This window comes from Taudactylus pleione, unplaced genomic scaffold (genome assembly GCF_031769625.1).
Source record: "Taudactylus pleione unplaced genomic scaffold, aTauple2 ptg000934l, whole genome shotgun sequence".
Classification (NCBI taxonomy): domain Eukaryota; kingdom Metazoa; phylum Chordata; class Amphibia; order Anura; family Myobatrachidae; genus Taudactylus; species Taudactylus pleione.
This window is the reverse complement of record NW_028285335.1, coordinates 2,906,177-2,918,265: the sequence shown is the minus strand read 5'-3', so window position 1 is coordinate 2,918,265 and position 12,089 is coordinate 2,906,177. Positions and strand designations below refer to the sequence as shown.

At 46.8% G+C, this 12,089-nt stretch overlaps 1 protein-coding gene across 3 annotated transcripts in view; it reads left to right on the top strand.

Annotated features, from left to right (window-relative positions):
* Positions 1-12,089, top strand: part of PDZRN3 (PDZ domain containing ring finger 3) — a 266,344-nt gene that overhangs the window by 215,219 nt on the left and 39,036 nt on the right. Inside the window, exon 1 of one of the 3 annotated variants that reach the window (XM_088459754.1) lies at positions 6,485-6,568. The exons of the other annotated variants lie outside the window; for them this stretch is intronic. Within the exon in view, the coding sequence (XP_088315880.1) occupies positions 6,500-6,568 (69 nt within the window). The 5' untranslated portion in view covers positions 6,485-6,499. Of the gene's footprint in view, positions 1-6,484; positions 6,569-12,089 lie in introns of those variants that run through there. 3 annotated transcript variants of the gene reach the window in all.

The window sequence follows — 12,089 nt, the reverse complement described above, 5'->3', positions numbered from 1 at the left end:
ACCAATCACGCTTGCCAAGCCTCTTGTCAGCCACCTCCCACATCTGTCACTGTTTATAAAGCTACCTGTACTGTATAACATGAAGAGGACTCTGCCTTGTATTTGTTAATCAAGTAGAGCAGGGATGGGGAACCTCAGGCCCGGGGGCCGTATAAGGCCCCTGGAATCATTTGGTCTGGCCCTCTGAGCTTTTATCTGCTAGCCTTATCTGGCTTGAAGGGTACCTAGAATGGCCCCCTGTACCCAGAATCTATGCAGCAGTGCCGCCTGGAGCGTCCTTAGGGCGCTTCAGACGGTCACACTTCTGTCCTTACAGCTCCCTGGAGCATCCTCGGGATGCTCTGGGCATTGCTGTAATCATCGGCGATTGTGACCCCGCCCCGTGTGATGTCACACGGAAGGGGCGTGTCCTGCACCAGGCCCGCAGATAATGTTATCAAAATGGCCCTCGGCAGACAAAAGGTTTTTTATGAAGACAACAGTAAGAATTCCGGGAATATCCTTTGTCTCTGGTATAATTTTGAGCCAATCAGTATGCAGTATTAGGTGTGAATGTGGATGGAATGCATGCGCAGATACGGACACATCCTGCGGTTTTCCGCAGACTGCACTTGCGTTTAAAACTGCAATCGGGGTGTGCGCATGCGTCGCACGCTGCGTCCGCAGTAGTAAGTAGCTCCATATGAGTCGCATTATGACCGTGAAATGGGTGTTTCTGTGCGAGCGTGCGTCTCGTGAGCATGTAATCCGACTTCCGTGCCTGTTTGAGGCATCTAGACGCAGTTGGGATTCCGGACGAATCGCCCGGCCAGCATGAGGTTGGTGCAAACGTCTTTACCAGTGATTTTCAACCTTTTTCAACTCGCGGCATACCGAACAAGATTTAAAAATTGCTAAGGCACACCATCAGTCCCTCACACCGTGCAGAGGTAGGAGCAGTGTGCAGGCGGGCGTGCGTGACCTATGTCACGTCGCCCGTCTCCATAGGTCATGGCCCGGATGCGCCTGAGTCTTCCCGAAGAACCCAGCACCGCCTGGGCCAGCAGTACAAGTAAAGTCAGCTCTGACTGCACTGACCTGGCGGTACACTTATCAACCTCTCACAGCACACTAGTGTGCCACGGCACGGTGGTTGAAAACGCTGGTCTATACTAATGATGGTGACTGCAGTTGAAAAACAGTGGGCGGAGCAACTCATATGCGCGCCCACATACTCGCATAGACGGACTGAAAAAATAATAATCAGGCCGCCACGACTGGATGCAAAAGTGGCCACAGATTAGTCCAACTCAGTATTTCCCAATTAATAACATGATTACTGCATTTACCAACAATTGTATTTATTTTTCTGTTGCCTTATGGCTGAAAAATAACATTTAAGCTGATGAACTCATTCACAGCACGGAGGGGGAGGGGCTTATTCATGGTTTTCAGAGATGAGCAACATCGTTTCAACAAAACAATAAAACTAACAGGCTGTCACATATGTGCTTTCTAGCTGCTACTGGAAGTGACCACAGTCATCCGTGTACTATTGAATGTTCCACCTGATATATGAAACTAAGAATTATAGTTTATTTGTACAAGGATTAGGAATGATTAAAATTTACAACAAAGTATAGTGAGTATTGTTACCTAAAGACAGGAGGGATTTCTTGGTAAATATTTATACACTTTAGGGAGATACTTGGCAAACATTTCCATCATGAGGGGGAGATGTGACAAAACTCTAAAGGCACACATCCACTAGACGATTAAATTGAACGATAACGATATCGTTATCGTTCAATAATCATTTGAAAATCGTTTGCACATTGTTAAAAAGTAAGTCTAAAACGACCAGCGATGCGCGCTCCCGCTGGTCGTTTAGACATCGATCATTGGACAAATATGTTGTACAACCTGACGATAATGTCAGGTTCAGCATGTTTGCAGATGATTGATGTGCCTGCACTGACCGTCTGCTCATTCAGGGCCTGATTCAGACCCGCGAGCGATATGCGCTCGCAAGCGGGTCGATGGTGGCCCAGTGCGCATGGGCTCCGGATGGCGACGGGCAAACCGTCGCTCCGGGTCTCGTACCAAAGGGGGCGTGCTGTCGATGTTGAGTGACAGCACACCCCCTTTGGTGGGCGGGCCGGGGGCGGGCTGCAGTTCCCATGGGAACGCCTACCGTCTGGGGCCAGCCCCACTGACATCACAAGTGATGCCAGTGGGAGTGCTTTCGGCTCTGTTAGAGCCGAAAGCACTCTTGGGCTTGCGGCAACGAGACCCTACCACAAGGGTCTAGTCGCAAGCCCGATGGCCGCGATGGTCTTGACCATCACGACCATCATCATGGACGCTCGCTATAGCTGTGGGTGGTCACCCACAGCTATGCGAGCGGCCAGGAGGCCATTCTGAAACACCAGGGGGCCGGCCCTGATTCAGAGCGAGCGCTCTGTCAGAGCGTCCGGCTCTGAATCAGGCCCTCAGTGCAGGCTCATCACAGACTGACCAAACGACTGTACGATTACAATGTTGTAATCGTGCAGACGTTTGCATGTCTTCTAGTGGATGTGTGCCTTTAGAAACTACCCAGAGCATACTGTAGCAGATGCTCAGTGACCTCCCACTGGCTAACACATGGCATGTTCATCTATGTTTACTGCCCAGGAGACGACTTACTCTATGCTGGCATGTAAATGGGTGACTTCAGAGGAATTTATTAGCAACTATAGATTGGGAACACCAGGGGAGAGAGGAGACTGCACACGGGCCCCCTCCTCTCCGCCCGGCGGCTGGCAGCGCACTGAGATGTGCGCGGCCAGGGCCAGAGTTATAGACTCTGGGCACTAGAGTGTGCCCAGAGTCTATAGTGTATGCACAGGTCACCGGGAAAATGGCCGCGGCAGCCATTTTCCCTGTACTGCGCATGCGCAAACGACGGGAGAATGGCCGCCGCGGCCATTTTCCAGTCGTTTTACAGCTCCGGACCCCCGTGCCGGCGTGGCACTCTGGAGAGGTAAGTAATATTATGGGTGCAGTGTGTACGGTGCGGGGCCCCCCTTGACCCAGGCGCCCGTGTTCCACGCACACCCTGCACCCATTATAGATACGCCCCTGGGGAACACACATAACATATGTTTTCTGTTCGGGATGTAGTCAGCAACCCAGCGTGCAGGATGTCAACGGGCGAAATACCAGCGCTAAAATCCTGACAGCATCGGGATCCCGGCACCAGAATCCCAACCGCAGGCATCCCGAAGGTAAGTATCGGGCATTAGGGGGAGGGTCAGGGTGCAGGGTTAGGCATTAGGGGGAGGGTTAGGCATTAGAGGGGAGGTTAGGTTTAGGCATCGGGGAAGGAGGGTTAGGGGTAGGAGTGGGGGGCATCCACTAGACGATTTTAGCAGGCGATTGAACGATAACGATATTGTTACCGTTCAATCGTTCAAAAATCGTTTAAAAACCGGTTGCAAATTGTGCAGTAATTGTTTCTAACGATGAACGATGCGCGCTCCCACTGCTCGTTTGAATGTCTTTTACATCGACTGAACATGCAGGTCAATTTCACTTGATCGCTTGGAGATCGCTTACAAATCGTTTACACATCGTTCATGCTGAACGATCAAACGATGAACCACTCTCTGCCCACTATAGCTGAAAGCTGTCAATCACAGATTGAAACAAAATCGTTTATCGTTGGATCGTTTGCAAATCGTTCAGAGTGGAAGATCAAATTTCAAGGGAAAATCGTTTAGAGGTTGGACAGGGATAAAATCATCTGGTGGATGCCCCCCTTAAGGGTTAGTCTTACCTGTTTTCCTTATGGGTGTCGGGATTCTGACTGTCGGCATGCCGCTGTCCTTATTCTGACCAGTGGCATCCCGACCCCTGGGATCTTATACCCAACCCGTCTGTTAAGGTGCTCTTCTGTCAGATTCCATGTAGCTGCCCCCGGCTAGGTGGACAGGTAAAGGTGCGTTTCTGCAGTGTGAAGTCTTCTTGACGAACAGACAAGTAAAAATAGTTTTCCCCTCACTGCTGTCAGGCCGTCTCTGGCACGTATTCTGCTCCCAGCAAAGGAGGTCACAGATGACAACCTGTCACTATTCTTCCTGTGGCATATTTGTCAGGCCCTGGTATAACTGTGCCTCTGAGACTTAGCAGTAGAACAATATTATAAGTTAGAAGATAAAATCTGTGTAAGTATTGTGCACCCCCAATTTACAATTGTTCATTTGTGCAGGCAGTGGAATAATGCACAAGCTTATTGTACAAGTATATTATTTAGCAAGCCTCAATACAAATGTAACTGATCCGTACACACAGTGGCTGATATCTAACATGTATAATTTCACAGATCCTCCGATAGATCGGGGATCAGCGATTTCCAACCAGCGGAATCTGCGTATCCGATCGGCCAATCAGTCGTTAGGTGTATGAGGGGCATTAAATCAGTAGGGTCCTTTTAATAACATCGCATTTACTGTAGCTGACAAATTTTCACTGAACATCAACAACCAATAAACAATTAGCTCTTATCTGTTTAGTGCAGGTTATGTCCCAAAAGCAGGTATCTGATAGGTTGCCTCAGTGCTGTGAACATATTTGTGCGCCTGAATGCACGGTTAGTAAATCATCTCCAATGTTTCTTGTTCTTCTTATATAGAGATATGGAAACTTGGTCACCTTTGAATTTCCATTGATAAGCTGGCACAGTTATCTGACCTAACGTTTGCTCAGGACGTAACATCCATATGTACAACCGTTATATGAGACTTTTACTACTTACGTCCTGTTCATTTTGGAGCACCATAAATCAGGATCGTGTGAATAAAATACATTTTTGCTTTAACGACTTTAAGTGGGAAAAAGGGATCTGTCCTGTGAACCCAAAATCGGATGTAAAATTGTCGGGGATGTATAAATTGCCAATATTATTATGAAAACAGAACAAATGATTTATCTATATTTCCATCTAGCAAAACCACTGATACCCCATAGCGTCCCAGCAGGGTTGCCAGGCAGGAAGGCAGATTGCTCCACCTTAGCCACGGCAGATGCGTAAGCAAGTGGGAATGGGCACGCATCTCGCAGATATCGCTTCATAAGAAATCGTCGACTGCGCGTGCACCAGACCAGGTATATGCGCGAGCATGGAATTTGAAAGTGTGTACAGATTGATCTGTCCGCCGACGGATCCCTCTTCCGATGAAGGGTTGCGACCATGCGGACGCAAAGAACTGATACTTATTGTGGAAATGTCTGGGGTGTGTCCCCCTGCACCATGCTCGTTCGTAGCATGTGGCCGCAGATGGGACCCCTGTTTTTGACGGATCTTTTGCAACCAGCATGGAGTGGGTGCAGGTTCCCCATACTAATGATAGCGGCTACAGACATATAAAGAGTGGCTTCCACATACAGACGCACGGATATTCTGCATCCACTGGCGGATTCCGCATTAGCAAAAGGAAGTAGCCTGCTGCCACGGCCTTATAAGGAAGAGGCCGCGGATGCATACCACTGAGAACCAGGCCCCCTTCGTCTTTCTAATGGTGCATACACACGGGACGATTGCCAACGATAACGATATTGTCGAACGATCTCCCGGGTGTGCTGGATGATCGATATCAATCATCCAGCACACCACTAACGATGGGCAACGATATCGACCAGGTTGCCCTGCATGCACGAGCAATGGACGTTATCGTCCATACGTGCCCGCGCATCGCAGGTCGTTGGTGGATTGGAGGCACCGAAAAATGCACGATATGAACGATAACGATATGATCGATATCGTTATCATTCATATCGTGCATTTTAATCGTACCGTGTGTACGTACCTTAATACAGGCACTGATTGGACTGGCCAGTGTCCCTGTGTAGCCAGCACCTGTGCTAGAAAGAGGCAGCCATTGTTCCAGCAGGTCGGTGATGAGTGGGCAAGCAGCTATGGCATTGATTGGCATGGCTCAGTTAACCTGAATTATGGAGTCTCTGGCATGGGGTCGAAATATTTCTTCTAGTTGAGGGGAGGTAAATAAAAAAAAGAAAAACTCATTTTGGAGTCGTCTACTACTAATTGCCTCAGACCCATCCTTCTGTTACTAGTTCTGCGTTTTTTAATCTGCAGGAAAATATTTTGACAGAACTGCTGAAGATTTCGCCTCTTTCGTTCTGTGCTCCGAAGCCACTTGTTTAAAACGTCTGTCACAGTCCCTGGTTACGTTCCCTGTATCAGTGGCTCCATCTGAATAGGCAGTGAGAGCTGATTAATATGCATGAGGAGCTGTATTTAGTGTGTGTGCGCTGGTCCACTGCACAGCAGCCAGACTCAGGCACTAGAGGGAGGGCTGTGCTGTGTGTGAGAGGGAGGCAGCGACGAGACACACAGAGGAACACTTTACCTTCTGTCACCAAGTGTTCAGCATCAATGTGACGGCTTCCCCGGGACTCGGCAGACCTTGCACAGGATAACCGCACGCATGTATCACCTCTGACCCATTCCTTAAACATGGGATGCAGCTTATGCAGCCTGAGGAGAGCAAGCGAGGAATACAGACTACTCTATGAAGTTTGCCAGGTAACATCATGACATTTTAATTACCACGTGTAAATGACGGTGCCTACAGAGACGTCCCTGGGCACAGGCCATCTCAAGGGGGGCACCAGCAGGTATCGCTGCTTGCCCCCACCTGATTGTCTGCAATTTAAGGGGCACCAGCTATATTCTTGCATAGGGAACCAAATTGGTCAGGGCCAACTCTGGACGCCTACCTGTGCCAACTGCTGGACACTTATGTGAGTTAGCGGCGTGTGATTCTTGTTGGGTTACTAATAGCTCCTGCATGAAATAAAGGAATAGTTTTTAGGAGTGTTAAATACCTTCTGTATATCCATGGTGGCATCTATTTGCAGTTTGGCACGTAACCTGTGCTTGTCTGTCAGCTCTTTCTAATGAATGATAACACACTGGATCATTTAACAGGCACCCTCTCTGGGATGCCACAGGCCACCCATTACTGCCGGGCACCATCACTAACGATGTTTTGGAGGATAACTGCTGTTTGCACTGATACCTGTTTGCTGGCTGTAGAGCAGCAGGAGGAATTGAGAGAGATGTGCTCAGTAATAAGTGTTTTATCTGCAAATGATAGAACTGTGCTGCTTTTGTGTTTATTGTTGGCTGTCAAGAGCTGAAATAGAGGGATGGGTAAAGCGTGAGCCGGCCTTCGTGTTGCCTTGTTATCTGACAGTGGGGGATCTTTGTACTTTTAACGTTCAAAGCGCAGTCAGTCTCAGGTGCTACAATGAGGGGAACGATTTGTAAAACTGTTCCCATCTTTATTCTGCCACACAACTTTGTAGCAAGTGATCTGAGACTCAGACAAAGCAGAGAATAAGTAACAGCTAATGATGTCAATATAGAGGTCAACCTATTCTTGTTTCTCTCATCTGTATGTTCCCAGGTTTTATGTCATTTACCTTTAATAACTAATCTGAAACGTGTCAGAACCAGTCTGTGTTTGGAGCCAGTTGTAGAGCAGTTAGAGAATATGCTGGCAATATTCTAAGTCAGTCTATTAAATAAATAGGTTTAGTGGTAGTATCAGTTCAAGCTTAAGGTTTAACTTTCATTAAACGTCGCATTTCATCAGAACTAGAGATTCAGGGGGAGATGTATCAAACCTTGGAGAGAAATAAAGTTTAATTTTACAGGCTGTGGGGGAGATTTATCAAAGGTAAGAGAGAGATACATTGGAGAGAGATAAAGGGTTCTATTCACTAAGCCTTGGATGGAGATAAAGTGGACGGAGATAAAAGTACCAGCCAATCAGCTCCTAACTGTCATTTTTTAAACTAAGCCTGTGACATGGCAGTCAGGAACTGACTGGCTGGCACTTTATCTCCATCCAAGGCTTAGTAAATAGAGCCCAAAGTACCAACCAATCAGCTCCTAACTGCCTTGTTACTGGCTGCACTCGAACAATGACAGTTAGGAGCTGACTGGTTGGTCCTTCGTTCCCTTATGAAACAAGGCACAAGTTATTGCTCAGTGAAGTTTGCACAACACAATAGGTTATTGTTCATTTATATGATTACATGCAGAACAAATCAAACTGTTTAAAGGTATATTAATCCAAGTGTTTCAGGTGGTTGAAGACATTTTTATTAACAGATTTCCATCAAATCACACTGTGCTCTCAATGTGTTCAGGATGATATTGTCATTTTTGTGTCACATCGAGCCAGACAATATTACAAGTATTAAATAGAAGAGATATGTTTTGACTATAGTATTATTGTGGTATGCAATTGTTGAGAATGGAGTGGACCATTAATGGCAGACCATCATTTGGATATGACATTCCAGGAATATAATCCATGTCCGCATGTATTTGGCACAGGTTACAAAAATACCACAGTTCGACCATTAGGGGGCAGTGTGTGTAAGGAAAGTTGTCTCGTACCGGTATTCTGCAGAAACGTTATTTAGGTGAGAGGATTTTTCTTAAAGTACTGGTACAAGTGTGGCAGAGACAGTAATGAACACATCTATTCGTGTTCCACCACTAGTTTTTGCTAATTAACAAGTTTAATTAAGATATATTTTGTTTATTTACTATCCCTCTGCAAATTAAGTACTATAGAGGCCCAGATTGTGCGTTATGCCTCCAACATCTGTTCAATTTAAATTACTCAGAGCGCCAGTATACTTTATATCCATCATTTTTGCTACTTTGGATACTGGCAGTACGTAATGGGCACAAAAAAAAAAAATAACGCATTGTCACCCACGTGCTGAGTGTATTGAATAGCATATGTACCAGTCGGGTGGGGTATGAGGTCCCGACGGTCGGGATGCCTCCGGTCACAATTCCGACACTACCAGGTATGTACGCTAACCCTTACCCCTAACCCTCTCTCCCTGGTGCCTAAACCTAACCTCCCCCTCTAGTGTCTAACCCTAACCTTCCCCTCCCCGCACCCTAAACCTAACCCCCCTCCTTAGTGCCTAAACCTAACCCTCCACTAACCCCCAATACTAACCTGCGGGATGCCGGCGGTCAGGATTTTGGCGCCGGTATTTTGACCGGTGGCATCCCACACGCCGAAATGTTGACTACATCCCGTTCCAGACATATAGTTATGTCCATATATTTTACTATTTGTATCGCTAGCAAATTACGCATTCACTATTAGGCATCAACAGAACTTAATAAAGCTCTCCAGTACAGCTAAAGCAGCTCTCCGTCTAGTATGTAGACACAAAGGCACAATATATGCTGGAGCATCGAATAGAGGACCTACTGTACATCAGGAGCCCATTTATCGATGAGTTTTATCATACGCAATGATTCTTAAAACGCCAATCAGCTCCCAACTGTTATCTGTTAGAAAAATGACAGTTAGGAGCGGACTGGCTGGAGCACCGGTTATCATACACAACGAGTTTTAAAACGAATGATAAAACTCATTAATAAATGGGTCCCTAGTATGTTAGCAATCAGCCAATCAGAAGGCAGCTATCTGCACCTGCCCCTGTCCACCCACAAATAAAATGGCTTTCTCAGGAGTAGATGATTTGGTTCCAGATGTACCCGGCCTACGTCCAACTCTGCACAGCCCGCACTAACGTCCACGCACCTTCACTGAACTTTTCCTACGCGCGAACACAGCGTTACCACCCAGTTACGCCTCTTCAGTCATAAGTGTAGATGTGACGGGCATGCATATGACTCAGCATCGTGCATACTTGCGAACTCTCGTTTCCAGAGCATGCCCTGTGCGAATTCACCTGAGGTATGCTCCGGAAACAGGCGTGCGTCCAGTGACGTATATGTCATGAGTGCAGGGTGTACAGTGCATATGGGTCCGGGGGGGGGTCCACGTCGCACACCCTGCACCAAGGAACTACAGCTGTGCCTGCTCGTGCAGTGCACCAACCTTCTACTGTATATTCAGAAAGGTGGCACCGGACAGGATATATCAAAAGTAGTGGCACTGTGCCATAGTCTTTCCTGTCTTGTGTGCAGAATTTCATCTCCAGTAAGATGGTGCCGCGTGACAAGCATAGGGAGCTGGGGCACCACACGAACAGCCGCATTGTAGTAAGTATGGTGGTGCACTTCATGGTGGGGGGGGGGGCAACTGCACACATGCCTTCCCAGCTCTTAATACTTTCCTGCGGATGCATTTCTCTGCATCAAACCCTCTGTGAAGCAATTTGAGTGCTGACGTAGTAGTGCACTGATGCACACTCATACAGTGTACTGAGCAGTGATACCAGCACACAGGAATGGCCAAATAAAGATTCTATTACATAGCAGCCATTGATATACTTGGCAGGAGACACTCCTGACATTACTCCAGTATCTATATGAAGAGTTTAGAATAACAGTTATTGGGGATTGGATGACGCCATTATTTATACGCAGTATCCAGCACAATGCTGTGCCACTTATTAATGCCACTAAATGCTGCAATGAAAACGTTTCGACTGCGTTTCTTGCTGTTGACTTATACTACAGTTTTGCGCTCACTGTAGTCTTCCACAATGCGGATGGAACCAGAATGCAGAAGGAACGCTACGTCAAGGTTATGCGAGGGATACAACTGCTATGTAACGAACGCCACTGGCTGTCAGCCATATTGGTTACATGAAACAGCATATTATGGGAGAAAAAAGTACAATGTGAGAACATAAAGAAGCATTATGGACTTCTCAGTCACCGAAGAGCAGAACGTGCTTTATGTCAGACCTTTTTATGGGGCCAATTCAACTAGGAGCGAGGGGGGCGAGTTGCCATTGTCATGGAGTGGAAACGCCGCCAACAGCATCACAATTTGTCCCCCTCGCGGCTCAATTTCATCCTAGACTTGTGTATTTTTGTATGCAGCCCTATGGGGCTACCACCGAAACTCCACACGTCCGGCAGTACTGCTAGCGTGGCATGTAGCCAAACTTCCTAGCGGACGCAATTATGTTGAATTGACCCCTCTGTGTCCAAATTATTAAAAGTCCCTAAGATTGCCAAGGATCCTGACACAACTGCAGCGTACTCTGATTGGCGCACAGTGGTTGCAGTGCTGCTTGTACAGGACAGTTTAGTTACCATAAGATAAACTGTTCTTTTTTGTAATGTTTACCTACAAACTTTTCTTGAGCATTGGCCGCTATAAAGCGTAATTGCTATAAAAGTACTAAAAGTACATAACACAGAAAACACTGGTATCCTGTCTTCACATATAACATTTGCTTTTGCTCTGTGGAGCACAATCCCCTCTTTACTTAAAACATTATGGGGTCTATTTACTAAGCAGTGCTAGGAGACCGAGTGAAAAGTGATAAGGTGTCAGCCAATCAGCTCCCAACTGTCATCTCACAGGCTGTGTTTTCAAAAATGACAGTTGGGAGCTGATTGGCTGGTGCCTTATCACTTTCTTATCACTTTTCACTCGGTCTCCTAACACTGCTTAGTAAATAGACCCCTATATATAACTGACCTGTTTGTACTGACTGAAATGTTATATAGCCTCATTGTAACAGGCTGTGTTCCATGATATTACAATATATGTTGTATTTAGTTCTATGGAACATTCTAATCTGTGTGTAATTTTAGCCAAGCGTTCGTGTCAGAGTTTCCAGCTACCAGGGTAATTGGACTTGTTGGCCTCCGTTCCACCCAGGAAAATGAGCTTTTGGTGATGCCTTCAGTAAGAGGCTTGATGTCCGCATTGTGTTTGCGAACCCTTGTGTTAACATCAGGCTGTGCCCGCAGCAGTGGCGAGTCCCCAGTGTCGCCAAGTTTTTCAGCAGTCTGGCTCGGAGGGCTGTCTCGGATACGCAGACTCTGAGGGGCATGAGGCAGAACAAACTCGGAAGGCGTCAGGTTCCACAATACGCTCAACCATTTGTGCATCGCTGATCACCCGTATATAATGTCGCCCTTACATAATGCCTTATTTCATTTTGTTACTTGTGGTTTTATAGGCTGTGTTCTCTTGAAAAATGTTTAACCTTACACAATGGCTGCCTCTGCTGTGTACAAGTGACATGTCCCCTTTGATTGGTACATACCAGCATCACTAGTCTTAGATGTC